Source organism: Hipposideros armiger, unplaced genomic scaffold, assembly GCF_001890085.2.
Source record: "Hipposideros armiger isolate ML-2016 unplaced genomic scaffold, ASM189008v1 scaffold_267, whole genome shotgun sequence".
Classification (NCBI taxonomy): Eukaryota; Metazoa; Chordata; class Mammalia; order Chiroptera; family Hipposideridae; genus Hipposideros; species Hipposideros armiger.
This window is the reverse complement of record NW_017731617.1, coordinates 1,566,030-1,591,190: the sequence shown is the minus strand read 5'-3', so window position 1 is coordinate 1,591,190 and position 25,161 is coordinate 1,566,030. Positions and strand designations below refer to the sequence as shown.

At 43.5% G+C, this 25,161-nt stretch overlaps 1 protein-coding gene across 1 annotated transcript in view; it reads left to right on the top strand.

Moving 5' to 3' along the window:
* ASTN2 (astrotactin 2) overlaps positions 1 to 25,161 on the top strand; it is a gene marked incomplete at its 5' end in the record, with an annotated part of 619,820 nt that overhangs the window by 445,110 nt on the left and 149,549 nt on the right. The window contains 2 exons of the mRNA XM_019656843.1: positions 18,710 to 18,843; positions 20,276 to 20,424. Coding sequence (XP_019512388.1) covers positions 18,710 to 18,843; positions 20,276 to 20,424 — 283 coding nt within the window. The remainder of the gene's footprint in view (positions 1 to 18,709; positions 18,844 to 20,275; positions 20,425 to 25,161) is intronic.

The window sequence follows — 25,161 nt, the reverse complement described above, 5'->3', positions numbered from 1 at the left end:
TCCTGACTCCCTGAGTCATCGCAGTAGGCCTCTGCAGGTTTCAATGTTGACCTTCATTTTACAGATAAGGAAACTGAGTCTCAGGAAGGGTAGGTACCACCCTCTGAACCCCCACAGGACCAACATATGTCAGAGCCACGGCTGGAATCCCTTTGCCAGCTGTCCCTCAAGCACGTATTTATCACAGGGCCATCATTTAGCTCAGGGTGTTTTGCAGAGATGGCCCCAGCCAGAGTGGTGCTGGGCTTCCAGGGACAGCGTGGGCTGCAGGCCCGTCCCTGCTGGAGCTCAGCCCTGCTCACGGAGGGCTCTTCCTGGGTCATTAGGCAACTTCGGTCAGCAGTGATGCTGGAGGCCCAGAGAGAGCTCACAAACGACGCAAGCCCCTGTCTAGCTCTCTCTAATCTGAGAAGAAAAAAGAGTCACTCCAGATGTGCCTCACAATTCACCAGGCAGCTGCAGGGAAAGCAGCATGAGTTTGTACCATGACAGCCAGTCGCTCTGGGCAGTGCCTTCTCTGGCCTACAGAGTCACGTCAGCCCTGTCATTTCCGAGCAGTAATAGTTCCAGGCCATAAATTCAAGTCCTGCGAGGAGGAGAAGCCCTCGAGGAATGTGGCTTGTCCTTGGGCTCTGCGTTACTTTTCATTTTTAGCTTCATCTCCAGATTTTCCCATTTGGGGGAGCACTGTACATCCCTGGATCTTCTGCTACCCAACCCCCAAACAATTTAGTTTGGAAAAGTATAACATATATGAAGATAGAGAGAATAGTGTCATGAACTGTCGTGTACCATACAACCTTCTAGTTTCAACAATGATCACCTCACGCCAAGCCTGCATCACCTGCTCTCTCACCTTAAACATATAATTTTATGTGTAAATGTGAAAGTTTATATTTCTCAAAGATAAGGACTCAACACATACCCTTTGTACCATCACCATGTTCTCCAAATTAACAATTCTTCTGTACCATACTTTGCAAGAGTCCATTTGAATACCCCCAATCACAGCATGCTCCATGACCCCTAAGCAACCTGTTCTCTCACTACCAAAACATCCTCCTTTTGTAGCGAGTCAGTATGTTCCTATGCATTTCCTGTTCGTGTCGTTTCTAGGTCTATCCATCAGCACTAGACTAGAAGAGTCTTATCTATTGATTTACTAGACAGAGCTTGTGTTTCATTATAGAATCAGAAATGAGGGCTCAAATATCAGATTTACCACAAAATTTCTGTGTGCCTTTGGGCACATTACTTAAGTTTTTCAGCTTCTGTTTTCTCATCAATAAAACGGGATCAATAATTGTACCTTTTGGAATTGTTTGGCAAATGAACTGAGATAATCCACGTCAGGTACTTAGCGGTAATGCTTGGCCCACAGAAACAGCTCGCTAGAAGTGAGTCCTCCCTCCTGGCTCTAAGTGACAGTCTCCCAGGTACCTGAAGGCATCTTCAGTCTTGGTTGGACTTCTCTTCTGGTAAACATCCACAGTCCCTTCTATAGAATCACAGGAGTCTGATTCTTACCTCAGACTCAGCCTTATCCCGGCCATCCCTATTATCCCAGCCTCCGAAAGAACTCCGTATACCTGTGTTCTTCTCTTATGCATGATTTATGGAGAAAGAAGTTAGAACACATGGAGACCCCTTCACTTGCCTGCAAAATTAAAGGTAGAATCCAAGTCTGTTTCTTCCAGACTTTTGTATGTGTCCTGAGTTACCATGGTTTCCATCTTTAGTGCACACAGTACATATTCAAAAAGTAACTTTCGGGTGGCTAAAGGAGAAATCTCTTCTCAAAGTCACACAGCCAGTAGAGATGGAAGCAAGATTTATACAAATGCTTTCCTGGTTTCATAGTCTGTGGTCTCAACGTATAAGCTCTAGAGATTACCTCACCATTGGCTATTCCCCGTACACTTTGACATGGGCAAGCCATTCTATTATCAAGTAGCCTTTCTTGGATTCTAGAGTCCCTCCTGTCACTTCCTTTTAGTTTACCTTTCCTTGATGGCAAAACGTCTTGCTCTGTTCTCACTTCTTAGTTACCTCTCAGCCCCTTGGACGCTGGGTTCTATTCCACCATCTAATTAGAGTTCTTGTCTCAAAACGCAACAAAGACCTTTTGTAAGCTCAATCCAAAATCCCCTTTTCAACCTTTTTTTAGGAGCATCAGTCCATCCTTAAAAGAGCTTGATCTTGGCCACTTCAGCTTTAGTGTGCCCAACTTGAATCTTTTTTTCCAGACGTTATCGCTTCCCTTCAAAAAATCAGGGGGCATACCAGGAAGTGGAAGCATGGTAGCTGCTTACACACATTAATGAAGCTCTGTCCACCCCTCCATAGTGCTTCTTTCATAGCTGTTGTTTCTCAGATGTGCAGATATCCACTGTTAATGGAGTTGGATAAAATAGAGATAACAGATATATACCTATAGGTAGATGTATTGTTACGCAGTAAGTCCTCACTTATCATCAATATGTTCTGCGCCATTAAACGAAATGATGTATAATGAAGCCAATTTTACCATAGGCTAATTGATACAAGCAAAAGTTAAGTTCCTATGGCATCTCATCAATGTTATAATGAAGCGACATATTCGAGGACCTGCTGTACATACATACTTATGTATATTTATATAGATACGGGTATACATAGATTTGTCTGTTTTGTTTTGTTTTTTATTTTTATTTTCAGGGGGTTATTCGTTACATTCAAGATAAACAGACTTATTAGTGAGATTTTGAAATTTCTGAGTTTTAATGAGATGTCATTTCCAGGGCCCAAGTTTTGAAGTCAACCAGATATAGATTTGAATTTCAGATTTTATGCTTTCCTGTTGGATGGCATTGCACATGTGGCTTAGCCTACTTCAGCCCCATTTTCTCATCTGTATGAGGGGGGATAATAAGACCTGCTTCCTAAGATGGTTATAGATCTTATATGATGATAGTTGTAAAGAAAAGGAGGTACAAGAATCAGATAGACTTCCATTCTTATTTTGCCACATACTATGGAAATATAACTTAATCACTCACAATCTCCATGAGGATAACATGAGGATGATTTAACTCACAGAGTTTCTATTAGGTTAAATGAGATTACGTATGAAAGGCACTTAGCAGTGCCTCGTGTGATTTAAAGCTGGATCAGTATTAGCTGGGCTTGTTTCCTCTTCATCTTTTTCATCTTCCTCTCCTTTTTCTTTTCCTCCTTTTCTCTTCTGCTCCTGTTCTTGCACAGAGTAGGTATACAATAAATAGTAATCGCCTTGCCCTCACGCATCTATTGATTCAAAAACCCAAAAGGTGGTAAGTTCACAGAAACTAGAAAAGGCATACTTACCCAAAAGTAAAGAATCTTATATCTGACAGTAGGTTCTAATGATATATTTTCCCCATTGGAAAAATATGAAAAAGAATACAGATAATTACCAGCATAGCTGTGTCTAGAATTACCTTTGTCTGTAAAAAGTGATAAATAACACCTTGATTACTTCACCAGTTTGCTTCCATCGATAGAATACCCAAGTTCAGAGCTTTGTCAATGGTCGTTTATTATCAAATATATGTATATATGTGGACACATATATGGACCTGGCATTGTTTTAGGTACTTTATAAATGATCCTTATAGCATTTCTTATTGATGTAGGTATTAATAGAACCCATTTCACACATGTGGAAAGTGAAACATAGAGACCTAAAGGCACGTCTGTCAATTTGCTTAGTGATAGCACTAAGGTTTGAATCCACATTTTGGTTCCGAAGACCATACTCTTAACCTTCATGCTCTTCCATCCATCCAGCATGTGTAACAAACATCCTTTGCTGGGTGAAGGGATCTAGACTTTGCAGCGTCCAACTTGCCATGATGGAAATGTGCCTGCAGTGGACCTGATAGAAATCTCCCTTCTCACAACCTCCTCAACCAAATATCTAAGCCTCCCTTTCAAAGGCAAAGATGAACTCCGTCTGGGTTTAGATTAAGCATGTCCCCTCCTGTCCTCTGACCTTTCTTTCCCTGCCCCCACCCACAGGCCCAACCATGGAAGCCTACAGCTGGAGAGGCTGCCTCCCTTGGATGCCTCCTAAGGGAAAATGGGTGTACTGGAAAGATGAGGTCACCAGTGGCCACAGAGGGAAATTTTGAAGTCCTTTACGCAGGAACTCACCATTAACTTAAGCTAGCATTTAGCGACAAACTCCACAATCTTGGACAAATCCTTCTCTTGAAATCTTCCCACCCGCCTCCCATCGCCAGATGTTCTTCCCACAGGGGAGAGGAGTTGCTATCTGTCAAAGGACAGCAGGCCTTAAAAGACAGGTCTTGTCGATTGGGTGGGGCTGGGATCCTTGGCTCAAGGCTTCCCTTAGGAAAAGTGTGTGAGTTCCATCCAGGTTTCCCCTTCCAGGACTGAGTGAGCCAGGAACAACGCCTTGGAGGAGACAGGCTGAGACGAGGAGCCATTCTCTGAAGAACTTGGATGTGTGCAAAACTAAGAAGCCCTCGGCAGTTCAAGGTCACAGGGCAAGATGCCTTGGGAAGATGACTCACAAATAGATGGATGAGGCTACTGATATGGCTGTGTCTGCTCCCTGGAGTTATAACTGATGTTTCCTATTGCTCATAATTGGTCTGCTATTCATCACTTTCACAATTGCTATCAGCTCAGTGACAGCCAGGACAAATGGTCTGGAGATGGTTTGGAATAATGTAAGCACAATCTATTGCCCTCATGACTGAGCAGGTCTACTAGGATAACATAGATTAGGCACCCAAAGAGTTCCCAGTATTCTGTTCTGCAGAATTTACCACTCATCCATGCAACACTTATTCATGCAGCAAACATTTATGGAGTACCTACTTTGGGTCAGGCCTTGTACAAAGAGCTTGTGATAAAATAAGGCAAAGAACTCCAAGTTCCATTGAGAGGACAAACATCCAAATAAATCATTCAATAAAATATTGTAGTTCGCTAACAAATGTGTTGTCCCAAGTGCAGTGGGGCCTTCAGTTTTGACGGGAAATCAGAAAAATTGTTTCCAAAACAGATTGTAGTGGGTCTTCAAGAATGGGTATGATTTGATCAAAGGCAGAATGCAGGAAAGGCATTATAGGCTGAGGGGAACCACACGCAAAGACACAGTAGCATAAAAGTGTGTTGTCTGTCTAGTCCCTGATATGCGGTTCTATGTAGCTGGTATGTAGGACTGAGGCAGACGATGGTGATGGGACACGACGCCAGGGAAATTATTTGGCATCACAGCGTGAAGGACCTTGTGTGCCAGGCAAAATATTTGTACTTGTTTTAGTTAAAGCTTTTTAGTGGTAAAGAAACAGAAATCTCCTGAAACTTTCTAAACAGAAAAGGGAGAAATTATTATAATGATGCAGTGATTTCTCATGGAACTCACGGACAAAGCATAGCTGAGCTACCAGCATTCAGGAAGCCACTCTTAGCAGTAATCCTGGGTCCTGTCATCTCCGCTTCTCCCAGCACTCAAGCTAGCTAGTTAGGGCTCCCTCGCCCTCACCCTCTCCCTCTCCCTCGCCCTTCCCTTCTGTTTTCTGGCCTCCATGCAGCACCTCAACAGGACAAGCCCACACTAGCCAAGTCCAGCTTTGTATTTCATACCAGTTGAAGCGCTCAGAGTCACCAATGAACATGTGAATCTAAATTTCCAGGAAAAAAAAAATCGGGTTTGCCCAGTTTGGGTCAAGTAATCAATTTTGGTAGGGTTATTTAGTTCAAATTTGACCACCAGGCTGTCCCTTGTATCTTATATCCTATAGGTATCTATTAAAATCCTGTAGGTTTTTATTCTCAAACTGGAGTTCCCTAACCCAGGGGGGAATAGACTGTGATATGCTAGGATATACCCAAAGCCACAGGATAAAGAGCTCAGAGATTCTTGAAAGTAATAGCGCATATGAATCACCTGGGAGGGTATCAAATCACGGATCCTGGAGCGCCTCTCCCAGGATTCCTACTCAGTGGGCTGAGTTTGGCCTCGGAATTCTGAATTTCTAGCAAGTACTCCAAGCCATTAATGAGGCAAGAGGTCCAGGGATCACACTGTGCAAAAGCCTTTTTTGGGGAAAAAAATATCTATTATTTTAATTTTAAAACCAACCCATGTCTATGGTGGAGTAGAATATATGCAATTTGCATAAATATTTAAGAAAGAGACTTCAAAGAAATCGTGCACTTGTCCCTTCTGATATTTGGATGCTTTGTATAAAAAGCTTGAAAACCTTGCCACATTTTACTGGAGGATGTTGGAGGTTTTTCTGTCAAGGGTGTTGGCTCTTAGCTCTCCTGGGCTGTTCTAAGAAGTGAGGTTGGCATCTAGTAGGAGCATGGAACAGGTTAAGAAACTCCGGGCAGAGGAGAAATCTTCCATGCTAAGGCCGACGCAGGGTGAAGGAACAGAGAGAGAGATGACATAATTAGGGTTCTGAATGTTAATTAATTTATGATAGACAAATTGATTAATCAATTACTGAGCCCCTACTCTATGTCAGGCACTAGAGATTAAAAAGTAAATGAAGCAGACAGGGCCCCAACCTCAATTTGCACACAGTCGATTAGAAGAGACAGATAAGCAGTGAAATAGATGATAAAATATAACATAGTGAAATAAGCTTTATTATAACAAAAGGTACGGGAAGCTGTGTTATAAAGGAAGGGGTCTATCCCAGCTTTAGAGGGTTGGGGAGTGCTGTCTGCAAGAGGTGGCCTCCCAACTGAGAGCTGATGGATTAGTCATTGGGGGAAATTATTGGATGGAGGAAGAATATTCCAAGGAGAGGAAATAGCATGTAAAAAGCTAGAGGCGAGAAAGCATGGCTGGAGAGCAGAGTCTAAAATGGGTGTTGGCAAGGGGTGATGCTAGAGAGAGAAGCAGAGGCCAGAGATTTGAGGGGCCTGACATCAGCACAAAGGCATCCAAATGATTCATAGCCATGGAGTAAGAAGTGGCACAAGTCTGTGGAGATGCAGGCCAGTCATGGTGGGCTCAGGTCATCAGGGCGACCCAAGGGCTGGCCTGGGAGTCAGAGCAGGCACCTGAGCTGGATGCCTGGGGAAGATTCGGCAGAAATTAGGGCAGATCAATGTGAGCCCGTCATACTTCTTGCACTCATGGTATTTATTGCCAGAAGGTCTCGGAAATAAGAGCATTCGGCACCCTTATTTCATAAATGAGATAACCAAGTCCCAGACAGGAAGGCAGACGCGGCCAGCATCACAGAGTTACCGACACAGCTGGAATGGGCTCTCTTTCCTGAGGAGCTCTGGGCTGGCAGAGGCCTTTGTGTCCAGCCTACAATCGGGATTAACACAACCTGGAGAAGACCCTGCAGAGTGCCAGATCCCCAGATGCCATGGTGGTGGGGAGAAATGTTCATGGACAATTACGTTTGGGAAATGCTGCATTGTATCTATTACCTATATTCCTGTGCTTCCCTGCACAAGAATGGCTCTGGAGGGTCTAGGTAGAGCAATCTACCGCATTGTGCCGTGTATAATGCGCTCCTGCGTATAATGTGCACCGATGCTTTTGGCCCAAACTTCCAGGGGGAAAAAAAAATTCTTTCATTTTAATTTTTTAATTCAAGTTTTTATTTGTTTACATTTAGGTACTTGGTTTTTTTTTATTAGAAAAGAATTTTAGCATTTATTTTTTAAAAATATTATGGTCCAAGAAATTTTATGTAACAAATAATTACAAAACACAAGAACAGACACAGGTACAAGAAATGTTATGTACTGGTGACACATTTTTCGATATTTACGCATCATTGAAGGCCAAGAACTCTTCGTCATAGAAGGCAAGTGCGCCGTAAGTTCAGCAAAACCAGTTATCGTATTCCAGGGTATTATTTTGCATACGGATATTGTTGATTTCTAGAGTTACACTTTTAACTCATAAGCATAAATAACAGAACTAAAAACATTTATATAGATACAGAATTAGTACTACCCATGTGTAATGCGCATCCTTATTTTTCCCTCACAAATTTGGGCAAAAAAAGTGTGGATTATCACGGCAGAATATGGCATTTGGTTTTGTTTGATCTAGTCTTTTCCAAATTTATTTGACCAGAGAGACAACCTCACCCACCTCACCCCCAATTTTTTTAAACTCAAAATCCGTAAATGTCCCATGGAACTCCTGTCCAGGAAAACTCACTTTGGAGGGTTGTTCTGGACGAGAAAGACTTAGGGCTGACCAGAACGAGGCTCACTGGTTACCCTGTCTCCTCCTGAGAATATGTCATGCACCTCGACTCCTACCTGTCTTTAGGATTCGGGAAAGATGACCTGGGCAGAGAAGACGATTCGGAGTTTGAAATCAGTCGTGTGTTTGGACCCTCATTCTGAATCATCCTAGATTCGTGACATAGTTCTAGTCACCAGATCACACGCGCCCCGAACTTTTTAAAATTTTAACTTTTTCAAAGATTGCATGGAGGCAACACAACTTAATATTCAGGATTATTCTGAAGATTGAATTAGCTCCAAGTGGTGAAGCATGTAGGCTTTGGGATTCGAAGAACTCGAGTTTGAATTTTGCTCTGCGGAACACTGGCTATGCGACATAGAAAAGGAATGCCAGCCCCCTGGGGCCACTGTCTCATCCTCTATGTAACGGGAGTGACAGGAGTATCCGTTTCATGGTGCTGCTCTCCACAAATGAAATGAATCTCTTCATGGCAAACACTGAGCACTGTCTGGCATATAGATCTGCTCAAAACTGCTCGCTGTTATTTTTAATGCAATAAAACCCAGCACTTCATCCTCTACATGAGATGGATGGGAGCTGAAATTGGGGGTGACCTGACAAGACAAATAGCTCCTTGCCTGGGGATGATATAATCCTATCATCTTGTGTCTGTACATCTTATGAAACAGGTGACAGAGTGCCGTGCGGGAGTGTCTCAGTGGGTTGTGTATTTATTTCTCTAATATTTTTTCATTAGCGGAGGTAAGTGTGGCAAGGGGCGGGGGGCTTGGCTGGCTCTAAATGTCTTCCCCCTGTCACCCAGATTAACAAGCTGTTCTGTCAGGCTCTCATCATTCAGGGGAGAATGGCTTGAAAAGCCAAGTTCATCCCGACAGGGGAAATTAGGTGTCGTTTATGTGATTTATGGAGCCATAGATTATGCTGCACGATTTCTCACATAGGAAATGGGTCCCTGCCAGTTAGTAGCCCGTCAGTGTATGGCCCTGTGAATGGGGAGGGGAGGGGTCTGACTCAGAGAGGGAAACTGTGGGTGAGTGGGGAAAGACAGTTCAGGGGCAAAGCTTGGGTTTGGAGTCACTCTGCTTGCTCCGCTGCATTTTACCTGGCGGACCCTGGGCCGCTGTCTTCTCTTCTCTGACCTGACACTTGCTCACCTGTAAGGACTGCGTCATCAGTAAACGCTCCGGCTACACAGGTGGTTGCGAGGCTTGCAGGAGCTAATAGACAGATGCCTCAGCACCAGGCCTAGACTAAGGAAATGCTAATAGGCATCTTTTCTCTTTGCCTTCCCCCCTCTTTCCGCAAAAGCCATCCATGGCATGCTTGGCGCCTGTGCGGCCTCCTCTATAGAGACAGGTCAGCTGGCAGGAGGTTTCCAAATAGTCTTTATTTTTCAGAGCGGTTTTAGGTTCCCAGCAAAACTGAGTTTATTTTTAACATTTTCATTAACGTCTATTTGGCATATGACAGCATATTAGTTTCAGATGTACAGCATAGTGTTTTGACTTTTTTGTTCCTTAGAATGTGAAATAAAGGAAGAAAGACAGGGAGGGAAGGAAGGAGGAGAGAAAGAGAGAGAAGGTCTGCATCCTGAATTAGAAGCCACCAGTGACCACTGTCTCTTGACCACCATTGGTTTTCCAGAAAACAATAGATCAAAGTGGTCAACCCCATTTATTAAAAAAAAGTTGAGTGGGGCCGGCCAAGTGGCGCGTTGGTTAAGAACTGGCTTGGGACGCCAGAGGGCCCCAGTTCGGATCCCACATATGAGGGCCAGTGACACTGCTCTCCACAGCTAAGATGCTGAACAACAGCTCAACCTGGAGCTGGGCTGCTGTGAGTCGCCGGTGACGGTGTAGGCTGCAGCCCCTGCTGCAGTGGGTTGCCATGGGCTACCGTGTGTAGCCAGCAGCCAGCGTGAGCGGCCAGCAGCCGCAGTGAGAGGCCGTCCAGAAGCCGGCGACTGATCTGCCTTGCCTGGGAAGAGCGCAATGATGGTGCCAACTTGGGCCAGTGAAGCAACGTCCTCCACAACTAGACTGAAGAACAAAACAACAGCAACTTGTCTGTTCCCCTTCCCCCAATTCCCCAATAAAAGTCTTAAAAAAAAAAAAGTTGAGTGTGAAGTTCCCATATACTCATTGTACTCCTTCCACCCAACACACACACTGAGCCTCCTCCACTGTCAACATCCCACCCAGAGTTTGTTATAATCAATGAACCTGCACTGACATGCCATTGTCACCCAAAGTCCACAGTTTACATGAGGGTTCACGCTTGGTGTGTATTCTATGAGTTTTGGCAAACGTGTAAGACATGTATCCACCATGATAGTATCATACGGGATAGTTTAACTGCCTTAAAATCCTCTGTGCTTCCCTTTTTCATCCCTCCCTTCCCCCAACCCCTGCCAAACACTGATCATTTTACTGTCTCCACAGTTTTGCTGGTCAGGGATTTTTAAAGGATTCCAGGCACTGTATCTAGGATGGGAAGTTTTAAAGGGGATGGGGAAATTGTGGGCAGCTTTGAGAAAAGCAAAATCCAGGACACATCAGAAAATGATCAGAACCAGCAATGCTCTGGACTACACATCCAAGTTGAAGAAATCACTGGTGAGAGTAAGGCCCAGAGAGGGTAAGGGACTTATTGAGGTCACACAGCAAATTAGGCAGAAAATGTTAGACTTCCCTGAGATTCTCCTACCTTAGTCACTCTATTCTTTGCATGCTCTATATCCTCTTCTGGTGGGATTTTACTAGCTCCTCTGGCTTCTATTACATTGAACCATATTGAATACCTTCAAAAATGGCAATTATTGGTGGCATTTTTATTGGTGCATTCCCAGTGATATAGTGAAAAATCTCAATATAAGCTAAAAGTGGCGGTGGGGGAATCAGGAATGTAAATAACATTTTTTAAATGGATTGTTTCTATCAGAGTGTTTACCCAGCAGTTTTATATTTCAGAGCACAGGCTCTAGAGCCAGATCAAATCTAGGGCCTGAGTTCAAGTCCTGGCTGTACCACTTACTAGCTCTGTGACCTTGGGCATAAATGTAAAATGGACATAATGTCCATACCTACCTCTCAGGTTGTTGGGGAAATTAAATGACTTAATACATCTAAAGTACTCTGGGTTGTTGTGAGGCGTAATATATGTAAAGCAGTTAGAACAGCGCCTGGCTTGTAGTAAGCGCTCAATAAATGGTAACCGCTGTTACTGATATCCTCTAGTGAGTGAGACTGTTGCTTGTGATGGGAGTGGCTGAGAAAATGGGCTTCAGGGTCTAATGTCCTGAACTTGTTCTAATACTATTTAGCTGGGTGACTTTGAACAGGCTATTTTCAGCCTCCAAACCTCAGTCTCCACATCTGTAAAATGGGGATAGTATCCGCAGAGTCTTCCCCATAAGGCTATTGGCAGGATTGAATGAGATAATGTGTATTGAAGTCCCGAGCACATTCTCAGTAAATGTTGTTATGTGAGTTTTCTGTCCAACAGCAGAGGAGATTAGGGGCTTCAACCCAGATCCAAAGGTAGGTGGCCTTGTGCAGCGAATGTTAGCTGGTATAAAAATCTTGGTTTGTTTTCTGCCAGATTCTTGTGGTGTTAACTTGGGCAAAATCCCTTTCCCTTTTTGAGCCCCGTAGTCTGAGAAATTGTGGGGGCTGGTATCACCTTTCAGGACTCTTGTGGTTCTGAAATGCCAGGGGCCTTGGACAATGAGCATACATTTATGCACTTCGGAGCCCTCCAGCTCCTGGGATGTGCATGAGCTTGAGATTTCAACTTCCCTTTGCTCAGCTGCTCCTCAGTTGCTCCGTCCTCCCAGCAATCTTTCAGGATTGTTCAGAGGTTAATTACCTGCTGTTCCGGTTATTTATTGCTATGTAATCCCCCAAATCCCAAATCCATTAAAACAACAGCGATTAGTTTATTGTTCTCTCTAATCATTATGGGGAGTGACTAGACTGCACGGGTGGTTCTTTCTCAACTCTCTCATGTGGTTGCCGTCAGCCAGTAGCTATGGCTGGAGCCTTCTCAAAGGCTTCCCCGCTCACATGTCTGGCAGATGACCCAGCTGTTGGCGGGGACCCCAGCTGGGTCTGTTGGCTGGAATACCTACATGTGGCCTCTCCATGTGGCCTGGACTTACTCACAGCATGGTGCTTGGGTTCGAAGAGCCAGCACCCCAACAGATGTGTGGGAGCTGCCAGTGTCTTAAGGCCTGGACCCAGAAATTGAAGTGATAGCACTTCTTTTGGTTAAGCCATCACAGAGCCCAGACTCAAGGGGAGGGAGCCTAGATCCCACCTCATGATGAGGGAACTGTCAAAGATATTTACCATTATGTTTTAAAGTCACCATACTTGCACCTGCCTTTCTGCTCTGTTTGGGAATTAGAAAACTTACATCAATTAACATTACCTACTTCTCTCCCCACGTGTGTTCTTACACAGGCTGTTCAGTGATGCAGGCATTGATTTTTACAAGGTGGCCAGTTAACCTCCTCACTGTCAGGGCACACGGGCATTTCTTATTCCACTCCCAAAGGATGGGAGCTCCAGCCCCTGGTCTCCAGCCCCTGGTAGCTGGCATCGCCTGCAGCCACTCCTATGGGGTATGCTGATGCCTGAATGGTAGATGGCCCAGGTAGGTCCTCTCCCACAGATGTAGGCTAGACCAGAAATCCCTATTTCTGCTTTTGCACAAGCACTGCAATCGTGACCCCCTCAGTTCTTCCTGTGCTCACCAATCCTGGTCCCTCCTGACCAATCAAACATGTGGCTAGCTTGGGCTCAGGAATTAGTCTCCCTTCAAAGCTAAGATGTCAGCACTGTCCCTCCTCCCATCTCTCTCTAGAACCCTGGGAGCTGCTTCTTTCAGACCTTCAAGTACTTCCTAGGCTCAACACGTATCAACGCACTCCCCCCGGAGCAGTAATCCCAAATGTCTTCAAAATGGACTCTACATCCATTTCCCATCCTAAACCCAATTTCAGTGGCTTCAAGGAAATTTAGTCTTTTTATGGTGACCAACTGCACTTCTGTCATCCATTTTGCTGGAAGTATACAAGCTTAAGGCCTGGCAGCATGCACTATTACATATCTATGGAATGTAACACGTATTTTTGGGACCCTGCTACATATCGACTCTTTCTCCTTGAGCTGGGGACACAAATATGAATTAATATATTACCTTGGCCCAGAGGAGTTCACAGTATGATCAGTGAGAAGGACTCATCCACATGCACATGGCCAGGAAATGTGAAAGGTGCAAACATGGAATGAGGAAGGAGAGTCCACCTCTCCCAAGAGTGGCTAGGTCTTGGTGGACAAAACGTTTCCTGGAGCTCAGCAAAGAGAAATAAGTGCGGAACACGCATTTTAGACCAAAGGCAGAGCGCGGGGAAAGGCTTGGTAGAAAGCAATGCACTACGGTAGGAAGGTGGCATGTGCTGGATCATAGGGTGGGGGCAGTGGAGAGGAGACGGGACTGAGCCACAGGCTGAGCAGCAAAGGACTTTGTAAGTCAAATGAGGAATCAGAGGTATCAACCAGAAGGCGATGAGAATTTTGACAGGACCTGAGCGAGGGGGTGGAATAAGCAATGATGTTTTAGAAAGCTGGAGGAGGATGTGCTGGAAAAGGTGATATTGGAGCTGAAGGCCAGTCCAGAGGCCTCCGCCTAGTGACAACTGCCTGGAGAAGAGGCATTACTAACCTGCACCAGGAAGGTGACAGTGGGACCAGAAAGGAGAAGTTGGTTTTTAGACATGTTGTGAGGTCAAAGGAGGAGCTCAGGTTGACCCCCAGTTTTGGGCTGGAGGAACCAAATTGATGGGGGAGGCTGCTGTTCAATGACAGGGGAGATCCAGGTAATCTTGGGGAAGAAGAGGAACACACACACACACACACACTTGCTTTGCTTTTATCATTTATCAGTTTGTTTCACTCAGCATTCCATTTAATTCAATTCAATAAATATTGACTTTTATTCTACTTGCTAGGATTGTATTAGGCACTGAAAGGGAGCCAGGGGGTAAAAAGATAATAATTATTTATGTCTCTAGAAGGCCTTTCCCCCTTCAAATGCTGTGGGTTGGGCGTCCATAAGACCAGTACCTGTGGAGATAGCAAAATCCATTGAGCTTTGAGTGAGGACTTCAGGCCATCGTTTTGGTCATACAGACCAGAACCATCTCAGTCTCAAAAATGGCAGATTACATGTCAGCCCCTGAGTAAAACTTTTAGTGTAAAAAATCCAGTTATTGTAGGTATAGAGTATGGAATTTAATTCATGGGCTTAGCGACATCCTATACAGATGGCCCCAAGTATCTTAATCCAATACTGAGAGTTTACTCAAAGTTTAAGATTCCTAAGACGTTGTCAAAATTTTTCGTGCTGGAAGGGCCCCTTGCTTTGTATCCGTCCAGCCTCCTGCGTGTATTACTTCATAGCCCTTGAACCATGTGAATTGGAGTTGTGTTTGTGTTCACCACTAAACCATGAGTCCTTTGAAGTCAGCACTGGGTCTTATCCATCTCCTTCCTTAGCATCGAGACAGCACATGGTTTGGAACAAATGTTTACTGAGCTTAATTAAACCTTCAAAAATATATCATCTGTGCCCTTACTTTGCAGATGGAGAAATCGAGGCTTACAGAGAGGGATAACTTATGCAAGGTCAAATATGAAAGTAACGATAGTGCAAAAAATAAATCCTAGTTGGATTGCTTCACATTTTTGTGGCTGTTTTCTCCTCCTGCCCAGTCTGGTCTGCTAGCTAATTAACCCGAAGTTGGAAGCATTTACAAGTCGTGGAAATGCAAACCTTTGTTATGAAAACCAGTGGCCATGCAAATGTGGCCCTTCGCCCTTGTAATAAGTACAGGGTTTGTTTCTTAAGTCCCTTCACTTACTTAAAAGCCAGAAGTCAACAATGCTTCCAGTGTAAGGTTTCATTTCCCTCTGAGAGCACACACAGACACACACACAAACAACACATAAGCACGTGATTCAATCCGAGCAGCTGAAAAGGATGTTTTGGATGAAATCTTGGCATTTATTGTTCCCGTGCGACCTGGGAAAGTCAAAGGTGCCAGGATTCAGATGGACTTCAGTTCAAGTTCCTACTTCTCCGTGCTCATCAGTGAATGGGCATCCGACACCCATCATGAAAGATAATTTTGAGGATTAAATGGAGGAATAGAGTAATTTCATCGCAAAGTTGCTCTATCACCTTGGACCAGCCAGGTAGACTTTCTGAGCCACTGTATCTGCATCTGTAAAAATGAATTAGATTAGATAATTTACAGAGTCCCTTGAAGCTGGAACATTCTATGATTCTCCTCCCCTGAAATCTAATTGGATTCGGATGGAGTGTTGCAAGGACCCAAGACATAAGGAAAGAGTGACCCTGCAATGACAAACGCAGGCCTCTGCTGCCTTGCTAGGGCTCCCTTTTTGATGCGGGCCTTCCATCACTGCAAGTTTGTGCTCTCTTCAGGGTTTGTCTGGCCAGGGCACCAGTCCCCATTCTTTTCCTTGGGGTTTGGGAAAGAGCCAGTGGATGTGGAGACTCACAGACAGGATTTCTTCCCAAGAGCTGCTTGGATGGTGAAACTCACAAAGTCCTGAAAGGTTCTCTGTTTTGTTTTCCACAAACTCAAGCAACTATTGATTACAACACGTGTGCGCGTGCACTTGGGCTCACACACACACACACACACACACACACTCACACACACACACACACTCACACACACACACACACACGCACGCACACACGCATACACAAACAAAACAGAATGTTCTCTGTCCTCCCCATGCTGGAGTCCAAGGCAATCTCTCACCATCTGTGTCACTTTCACCCATGGCCTTGGATTTCACCATTATGGTAATTAGGCCTTTAGTGCTGTCTGGGGATGTTACGGAATCTTGAGCCCTGAGCAGTTGTGCACGTTAATTTCAGGAAGGGGGAACCTGCAAATGGAGGGAGAAGAAGGTCTGTCCGTCAGCATGACTTCATGCCGCCCCATCTGGTTTCTGTCCTCATGAGAGCGCCCCCTCTGATGCTGGTAGAAGAACAGATATTTCTTCCCAGCATTGATTCTGACTTGAGGTAGGAATAGTGTCATTACTATGTGCCAGACCCTGGCTCACATACTTTATATGCGAACATTGAGTGGGATATATTTATACTAAAATAAAAGTGGTGCTGTTTATCTGAAATTCAAATTTAGCGGGGCATCCTATCTTTATTTACCAGGCCTGGCTTCCCTACTTGGGGTTCCTCCTCTGCTCTGCCTGGTTAAATAGAAAAGATCTGAGCCTGGGAGTTACAGAGATCTGTGTTGGGGTTCTACTTCCACCATCTACTTGCTGTGTGACCTTGGGGACATTGCTCCGTGGCTCTGATTCCTAGTTCTCTTACCTGTAAATGAGGATCGTAATATCTCTATCTCAGGACTGTTGTGAGGATTACATTTTTTTGATGCCCTTAAAGAACCTTATACTATGTAATTAGGTGCTTCATGAACGTTCGCTTTTATGATAATGCTTTGTTATTTCTTTGGGTCGCTACTCTTAATTCAGAAGTTAGACAATTTGTTCATACCCTAGGAAAGGATATGGCTGAGAACATACAGCAGAAATAATTGCAGCCTCCTCTTCAGGGGCAGTGGGAGAAATATGACGGAGGCTTACACCATAGCATCCCTGTACACACCTTCTTCTAGATCTGTGTCCTGGCTAGCTAAGGAGGCAGACCCCAGACCCGCTTTATACAAACATTCTGTACTTGAGTCTTTGGAACAATGCAAGATGGGAGGAGTGGTACCTGGGTGACCAGATGTCCTTGGTTAGAGGATGTATGAAGCTTTTATTTAAAAAGGTCCGACAAAGTAAAGTAAAAAACAAAAAAAGAAAAAAGGAAAATGAAAAAGAAAGAAAGTACACCGAGACTGTTACCTGTCAAAGGTGTATGAGAACAACATTCCCTGGAAGCCCTGAGTTTTAAAAAGAGCTGCCAGACATTCTGAGTCCCCAGTGCCCTGAAATGTCAGTGTGAACGGAGGGACAAAAGCATGAAGCACAGCTGAGCCTGAGCCTGCTGCTCCGTGTTTCAATGTCCGTTCATTCATTCAGTGAATGTTGATTGAATAACTGTGGTCAGTCCCATGAGAACACTAATCTGAATAAGGCATGGCTTGTGCCCTTGGTGGGACCGGACTGTGTTGGGTGAGACAGACAAGGGAATGTGATGGCAGGTGTGGCCTAGTGTATTATGATGTCCAGAAGAGGAGTGGGGTCCCAGGCTGAAGAGAGTCAAGGTAGCGTTCACAGAGGAAGGGATGTTTCATTTGAGACCAAGAGAATGAATTGGAGTACAAGGGAGATGTGTGTGTGTGTGTGTGTGTGTGTGTGTGTATGTGCTCCCGCACGCACGTGGTTGGGAGGAGGCAGTGAGGAAGGGGATTCCAGCAGAGAGAAAAGAACACTAAAAATAAACAGGCTGTGAAGCACACTGCAATTAAATAGAACACTGATCATCATTTAGAACAAGGGTCAGTCAGCTATGACACACAGGCCACATTTAGCCTGCTGCTGTCTTTGTAAATAGAGTTTCCTCGGAACACAGTCATGCCCATTTATTGAAAATATTGCTTACATGGCTTTCACGCTACAAAGGCAGAATGAAGTAACTGCGGAAGAGACCACCTAGCCACCAAGCCCTTTGCAGAAGCAATTTGCTGTCTCCCGACTTAGCGTGCACTTGACGTAAGCGGGGATTCACTGTTGGTGGAAGTGGTGGTGGCTGCAGGAAGGTGGACGGTAGCATGCAGAGGAAAGGCAGAGGAGTGAGGAGAGATGAGCCTGGGGAGGTGGTCGGAAGCTAGAGCAAGTTTAGACTTTATCCTGAGGGCCGTGGGGAGCCTCTGAAGTTTCTAAGCAGGGAGGTGAGATGGTCAGACTTCTATGTAAAACAGTGTAGCGAGCTGTTTAGAAGGCAGCCTGGAACAGACCGCCTTGGGTCGGATCCCAGCTCCTTCACTTACTAGCTTTGACCCTCAGGTAAGTTACTAGCCTCCCATGTGCCTCAGCCTTCCAACTTGTAGAATGGGGAATGATAGTAAGGATGATTAGAATAATACATATCTATTGTGCGTGGTGGTGAAGATGGAATACGGTCCGTCCAGTGCCAGGCCCAGAGGTGGTTCTTAATGGATGTGGTTACTATCCTGTCTCAATGATCACCCTGGCTGCTGGGTTGGAGAATGGCTCAGAATGGGAGAACCTGGTGGTAGAGGGCCAGGGGTTTGGGCACCAGATGGTGTCCTGTGCTGAGGAGGGCTGCTCTTAAGTGTTGGTTGGCTGCTATCATGGCCGCTGGCATCTTCACTTTCAACCTCTCCACCACTGACATCATTATTTCTTCTGTCCTTTATTCCAGGCCTTCAGGAGTGCGCTGATGAGCTCCTACTGGTGCTCAGGGAAAGGGGACGTGATCGATGACTGGTGCAGGTGTGACCTCAGCGCCTTTGATGCCAGTGGGCTCCCCAACTGCAGCCCCCTCCCACAGCCGGTGTACGTATGTATGGCCACCCCTTTCATGGACTCGCGCTTGTCCTGGCAGTCCAGGCCAGGACTTGCTTCTGTTCCAGGGTGCCTCATGAGCTCTCCGGGGTCTCTGGGGCCTGCCTCCTTCTTTGAGAAAGCAGGGAGCTTTGGCAGAACAGAAACTGGCTCAGGGGTAGACATTGAAATTGCAGTGTGTGTGCTATTTTCATGATGGCACTTGGTCCATCATTACTTCCTTCACTCGTCCATTCAGCACAGGTTTACTGGGCACTCACTCACTCCTGCTTTGTCAGTTCCTGGGTTGGGTGCTGCGGCTACTGAGCTAAAGGCAGTGTAGAACCTTTTCTAAGGAACTTCATTTTATTCATTCATTCAACAAGTCATGTTTGAACACCTGCTGTGTGTCATCCGTGAATAAGACAGGCGCAGTCTGTGCACTTAGGGACCTGACCGCTCAGTGAGGGGAGCAGATGTCAAAACAAAAACCAGGAAGGTAAGAGACAGTTTTGAAAACTTCAGTCACAAAAATGTGAAAGAAAAACCGAAGTTCTAATGGAGAGAAGGATGTGGAGATGCTTTAGTTAGAAGGGAGGAGCGAGTCAGGGAAGCGCCTGTGGGAAGAACCCTGGAGTAGAGTCGATCAGGTTTCAGGAAAAGGGAGAGCCTGTGTGAAAGCCCTGCCGCAGGAAATCCGCCATTTCAGGAAGTAAAGGAAGGCCATCTTGAGTGGAGGAGTGTGGGTAAGAGGGAGAGTGGTGTCAGGAGCAGAGGAGAGCTAGGCAGAAGCCAATACTGGGAAACCAGAGCCCCCTCACAGCCCTTTGGGAGGTGGGAAGAGGCCAGTGGTCAGGCAGTCCTGAAAGAGATAGTGCGGTGTAGCCGAAGGACAGAAAGAAACTGGGCTGGGGACAAGCAAAGGCACCACCCGTCACGGCTCTGTCCCCAACGAGCTGTGTGACTTTGTGCAAATCATTTCCCTTTCTGGGCCTCGCTTTCCCCATCTGTCAAAGGGGGAGACTGTGCTTTCCTCTGTCTAAGGACCCTTCCACTTCTGACCATCAATCATTCTGTTATGTTTTTGCTTTATAACGTGATTCCCCAGGATCCCTGCCCTCTGTGAGGGCGTGTTGATTTAAGGATGTTAAAGAGTTGACTGATGCGTCAGGGAACTGGGGGATTGTAGAGAATGACAGAGAGGTTGACAGGGACTGTGTTCGATGGCACTGTCTATTGAATTGACAAGGTGGCATCACTGACAACACAGCTTAAACAAATGGAAAGCTAATCAACTTCTGGTGAGCGCGTATTGTGTGCTTGGATTAATTTATTGGATTGCACATTGATCCATTTTTGCAGACATTTTTTTTTTGGGGGGGGTTGGTGGTGGATAGCCAATGCTGGCTGTCAACCAAACCACCTTCCCTGTCACCCCCTCCAGGCTACGTCTGTCCCCAACAGTGGAGCCCTCCAGCACTGTCGTCTCCTTGGAGTGGGTGGATGTTCAGCCAGCTATTGGGACCAAGGTCTCTGACTATATTCTGCAGCACAAGAAAGTGGATGAATACACAGATACGGACCTCTACACAGGTACGTAGGAAGCCCGTGGCTTCCCCTTATATTGGGATAGTGTGACTGAGGAGGGAAACGGATTTTCTAATGCCTTTTGGGACGTGGTGTCACCTGACCTGGGAAGGCATTGGGAGGTTTCATTGTTTAGTGTTTGTTGCCTGGCGTCCACACCTGTGTGCTATTTTCAGCGGGGAAAGACAGTAAATTGTAGTTAGAAAGAAGCACTGATTCTCTGAGTTGGAGCCTCAAAGTCATATATCAAAGGGTTAGTGAACTCAGAAGAGTATTTGACTTTTTCTGTAAATATAGTATCACTGGGACGGAGATAAAGAAATTCAAGGAACTGCCTTTTTTTAGTGAGATGCACTGAGATGGTTGTTTTTAGTGCTGGGGAAGAGGGATTTGGAAATGATTCAGGCACGCAGGAGACGATGAGAAGGAGGCTCTTAAGAGGGCTGCGTTTGGTTGTAATTCAGAATACTCTCTGAGTTCTTAAATGTCTGACACAGCCGAGAAGCTATGTCGTCCTGGGGGTTGGGTCTGCCAGGGCAGGTCTGGCTCTAGGGTAGGGTGGGAGCCTGGGTCCCTGGGAGCCAGCCTTGAGGTTGGAGCCATGGGGACAGGCCTGGTACTGGGGTGGGTTAAAAGCTTGGATCTGTGGTAGTCAGCATGGTACTAGGCCCAGCCAGGAGCCTGAGTTTACTGGGGCTGATTGGGAGACTGGGCCACAGGGGCCAACTGGGGCTGTGGGAGCTGGTAGGGCAAGAGTGGCTTAGGGGCCTGAATTCGAGGGAACCCACTGGGAGCCTGGTGCCATGGAAGCTATGGGGGCTTCAAGAGCTACTGGGTCCCAAGAACTGGAGTGAGCTGGGGCTAGGCTCCCAGGAGCCTGCACCATGTAGGAGCCACCTACAGCCATGGGAGTTGGCTAGCGCTGGGGTGGGGCTGCTCTGGGGTCTGCAATAAAGTTGGGTGCTCACTTCTGTCTCCTTCCCCAGGGGGGCGTTTCTCTCTTTGCACTGGGCTGCCTAGGTTTGGGAGTGGGGTTATGGGAATAATGTGTATCTATCTTTCCTACCCTCCTCAATGTATCTTTTCCTATTTTTGCACTTTATCCAGGTGCTATAACCCTTCACTGAGAAACCTTAGATCTTGTGAAGGTATTTTTTGGCACAGATAGTGGTTCAGATTGATTTTTCTGAAGCATGATGGGATGGTTGGAAGGGGTGGGGGTGGGGATGAATATTAGAAATCCCTATGCCATCATTTTGCTAATATCACCCTCTGAATGATTACCGACCTTGTTTCATACTCAAATAAGTGAATCTCAGAGAGGTACGTGACTGTTCCAAATTCCCACAACCAGTGCATGGTCGAGTGAGGCTTTACAACCAGGTCTCTTATGCCCAGCACAATGTTCATTCTTTATGTAACATCATACTTAAAAGTGAAAGACTGAATGCTGGTTTGCTGAGAGGTGTTTGTTTTGTTTTGTTTTCATTAGTAATGTTTCTTGAATTTTCTATGTGTCCATTGAAATGATCGTATGGTTTATATTTCTTAGTTTGTTAGTATGGTAAATTACATTGATGGATTTTCAGATGATGACGCAAACGTACATTCCTGGAATAAATAAATTCCACGTGGTCATCATGCGTTATCTTTTTTTATATATTGTTGGAGTTGGTGTGTTAAATTTTTGTTAAAAATTTTTTCATCTGGGTTCATGAAAGATGATGTTCTGTTGTTTTCTTGTAATGCTGTTTTTCTGTTTAGCTATCAGAATATTTCTGGTCTCACAAAATGAATTGCAAAATACTTCCTCTTTTTCAGTTTTCTGAAAGAGTTTGGTTAGAATTAGTAGTATTTCTTCCTTAGTTGTTTGATGGAATTCACCAGCGAAGTACAGATGCTCATTGACTTACAATGGATCATAGGTTGAAAATATCCTAAGCTGAAAATGCATTTTTATACACCTAATCTACTGAATGTCTTAGCTTAGCCCAGCCTACCTTAAATGTGCTCAGAACACTTACGTTAGCCTACACTTGGGCAAAATCGTCTAACACAAAGCATGTTTTATAATAAAATATTGAGTATCTCATGTAATTTATTGTGCATATTACTTTCAAGCTCTGTTGTAAAGTTGAAAAATTGTAAATCGAACCATCCTAAATTGGGAACCATCTGTAATTAGGGCTTGGAGCTTTTCTTATAAGAAGGTTTTAACTACTAATTTAATTCTCTAATAGACATAGGGCTATTTTAGTTATCTGTTGCTTCTTGACTGATCTTTGGTAGCTTTTGGGTTTCAAGGAATGTGTCCATTTCATATAAGTTATAAAATTTACTGGCAAAAAGTTATTCATAATGTTCTATTATAGAATTTATAGTGCTATCATTCTCATTCTTGATATTGATAATTTCTCTCATCTCTCTTTTTCTGATCAACCTGTGTTATATATTTATATCCTCAAAGAATCAGCTTTGGTTTCATCTGTTTTCGGCATTATTTTCTATTTCATTAATTTCTATTCCGATCTTTGCTATTCCCTTTCTTTGGCTTACTTAGGATTTTGTTTGCTCCTCTTTTTTTCTGGATTTTTAAGGTGGTAGCTGAGGTTATTGATTTGAGATTTTTCTTGTAATATAGGAATTCCCTCTAACTAGTGCTTTTGTGGCTGCCTACAGATTTTAATAAATTGTAGTTTCATTTTTTATTCTATTCAAAATACTTCCTAATTTTTTGTTTGTTTGTTTTCTTCTTTGACCTATGGATTCTTTAGAAACCTGTTACTTAGTTTCTAAATATTTGAGGATTTTTCAGATATCTCTCTGTTACTGATTTTTAATTTGATTCCATTATATCAGAAAACATACTTTTTATGAGTTTAATTTAAATTTATTGAGACTGGTTTATGGACCAGAATATGGTCTATCATAGTATCATGTCTACTTTAAAATAATGTCTATTCTTTTATTTATGGATGGTGTGTTTTATAAATGCCAATTATTGTAGATCAAATTGGTTGATTATATTAAGTCTTCTAAACCTTTCTGATTGTCTTCTTATTGTATCAATAATTGAGAGAGTGATATTGAAACCTCTGACTATAATTTTAGATTTATCTATTTCTCCTTATAGTTCTATCAGTTTTCACTTCATGTATTTTGAAACTCTGTTACTAAATGCATAAACATTTAGAATCATTATATCCTCTTGATGAATTGATCTCTTTATCATTTTGAAATGGTCATCTGTACCCCTTTGATATTGTTTACTCTAAAATCTACTTGTTTGATATTAATATCATTACTCCATCTTCCTTCTGACTACTGTTAGAATGGTCTACCATTTCCCATTCTTTTACATTATTTGTGACTATATTTAAAATGTGTTTCTTATAGACAGTGTATAGTTGGATCTTTTTTCTTCTTTTTTAAATTTAATCTGACAGTGTTACCTTTAAATTGGGGTGTTTAGACCATTTATATTTAATGTGATATTATTGTGGTAAAGTTTAAGTTTACCATCTCTTGCTCTGTTTTTTTTTTTTCTGTTCTCCCATCTTTTTTTGTTCCCTTCTATTTTTTTATCTTCTTTTGGATTAAGTGTTTTTATGGTTCCATTTGATCACCTTTGTTGATGTATTAGCTATACCTCTCTTTTGTTATTGTAGTGGTTACTTTAGGGTGTATATATGCACATTTAACAGATCACAAAGTACCCTCAAGTGCTATTATACAACTTCATATACAGTATAGCAACCTTATAATAATGTACTTTATTTCTTCCCCAACCTTTCATGCTGTATTGTCATACACTTTACTCATATATATGTTCCATAATGCATTGTTGTAATTTTTCCTTAAATAGTAAAATATCTTTCAAAGATATTTAAATAACAAGAAAAATAATTTTATATATTTCCTGATGCATTTATCCATTTTAATGCTTTTTATTCTTTCACATACATTCATATTTTTATATGGTTTCATTGTCTTTTACGTGAAGGATGTCTTTTACTATTTCTTATATTTCAGGTCTGTTAGTGATTGATTATTTCTAAATTTGCTTTTGTAAACTACTATTGCTGGGTACAGAATTCTAAATTGACAGATTAAAAAAATAATAATTTAAAGGTGTTGCTCCTCTGTTTTGTTTCCAAGGAGAAATCTTTTATTCCTTGTGTTGTTCCCCTGTATATACACATACCATTTTTTATTTGGCTGCTATAAGGATTTTCTCCTTATTAGTGGTTTTGAGTAATGTTTTCACTTGTTGTACATGAAGTTCATAGAGATTCTTGGATCTGTGAGTTTATAGTTTCATCACATTTGGAAAATTTGGAGCCATCATAATTTAAAATACGTTTTTCTCCCTGCCCTCTTTCTTCTCCTTCAGTAACTCCAGTTACATGTGTACATGGCCATTTGAAGTTAACCTTCATCTCACTGAGGCCTTTTTCATTTTTTAAAAAATTCTTTCCTCTCTCTTTGTTTCATTTTGGATAATTTCTAGTGCTACATTTTCAATACCTTCAGCTAAGTCTAATCTATTGTTAATGTCATGTAGTGAATTTTTAAAACTCAGACATTGTAATGTTCACCTTGAGTTCAGTTTGCATGTTGTTAATATATGGCATGGCACAACTTTTTCAGCATATGGAATAGAATTATAAGTGTGTTAATGTCCTTGTTTGCTAATTTTAACATCTGCATCAGTTTAAATGGATTGATTTTTCTCCTCATTAT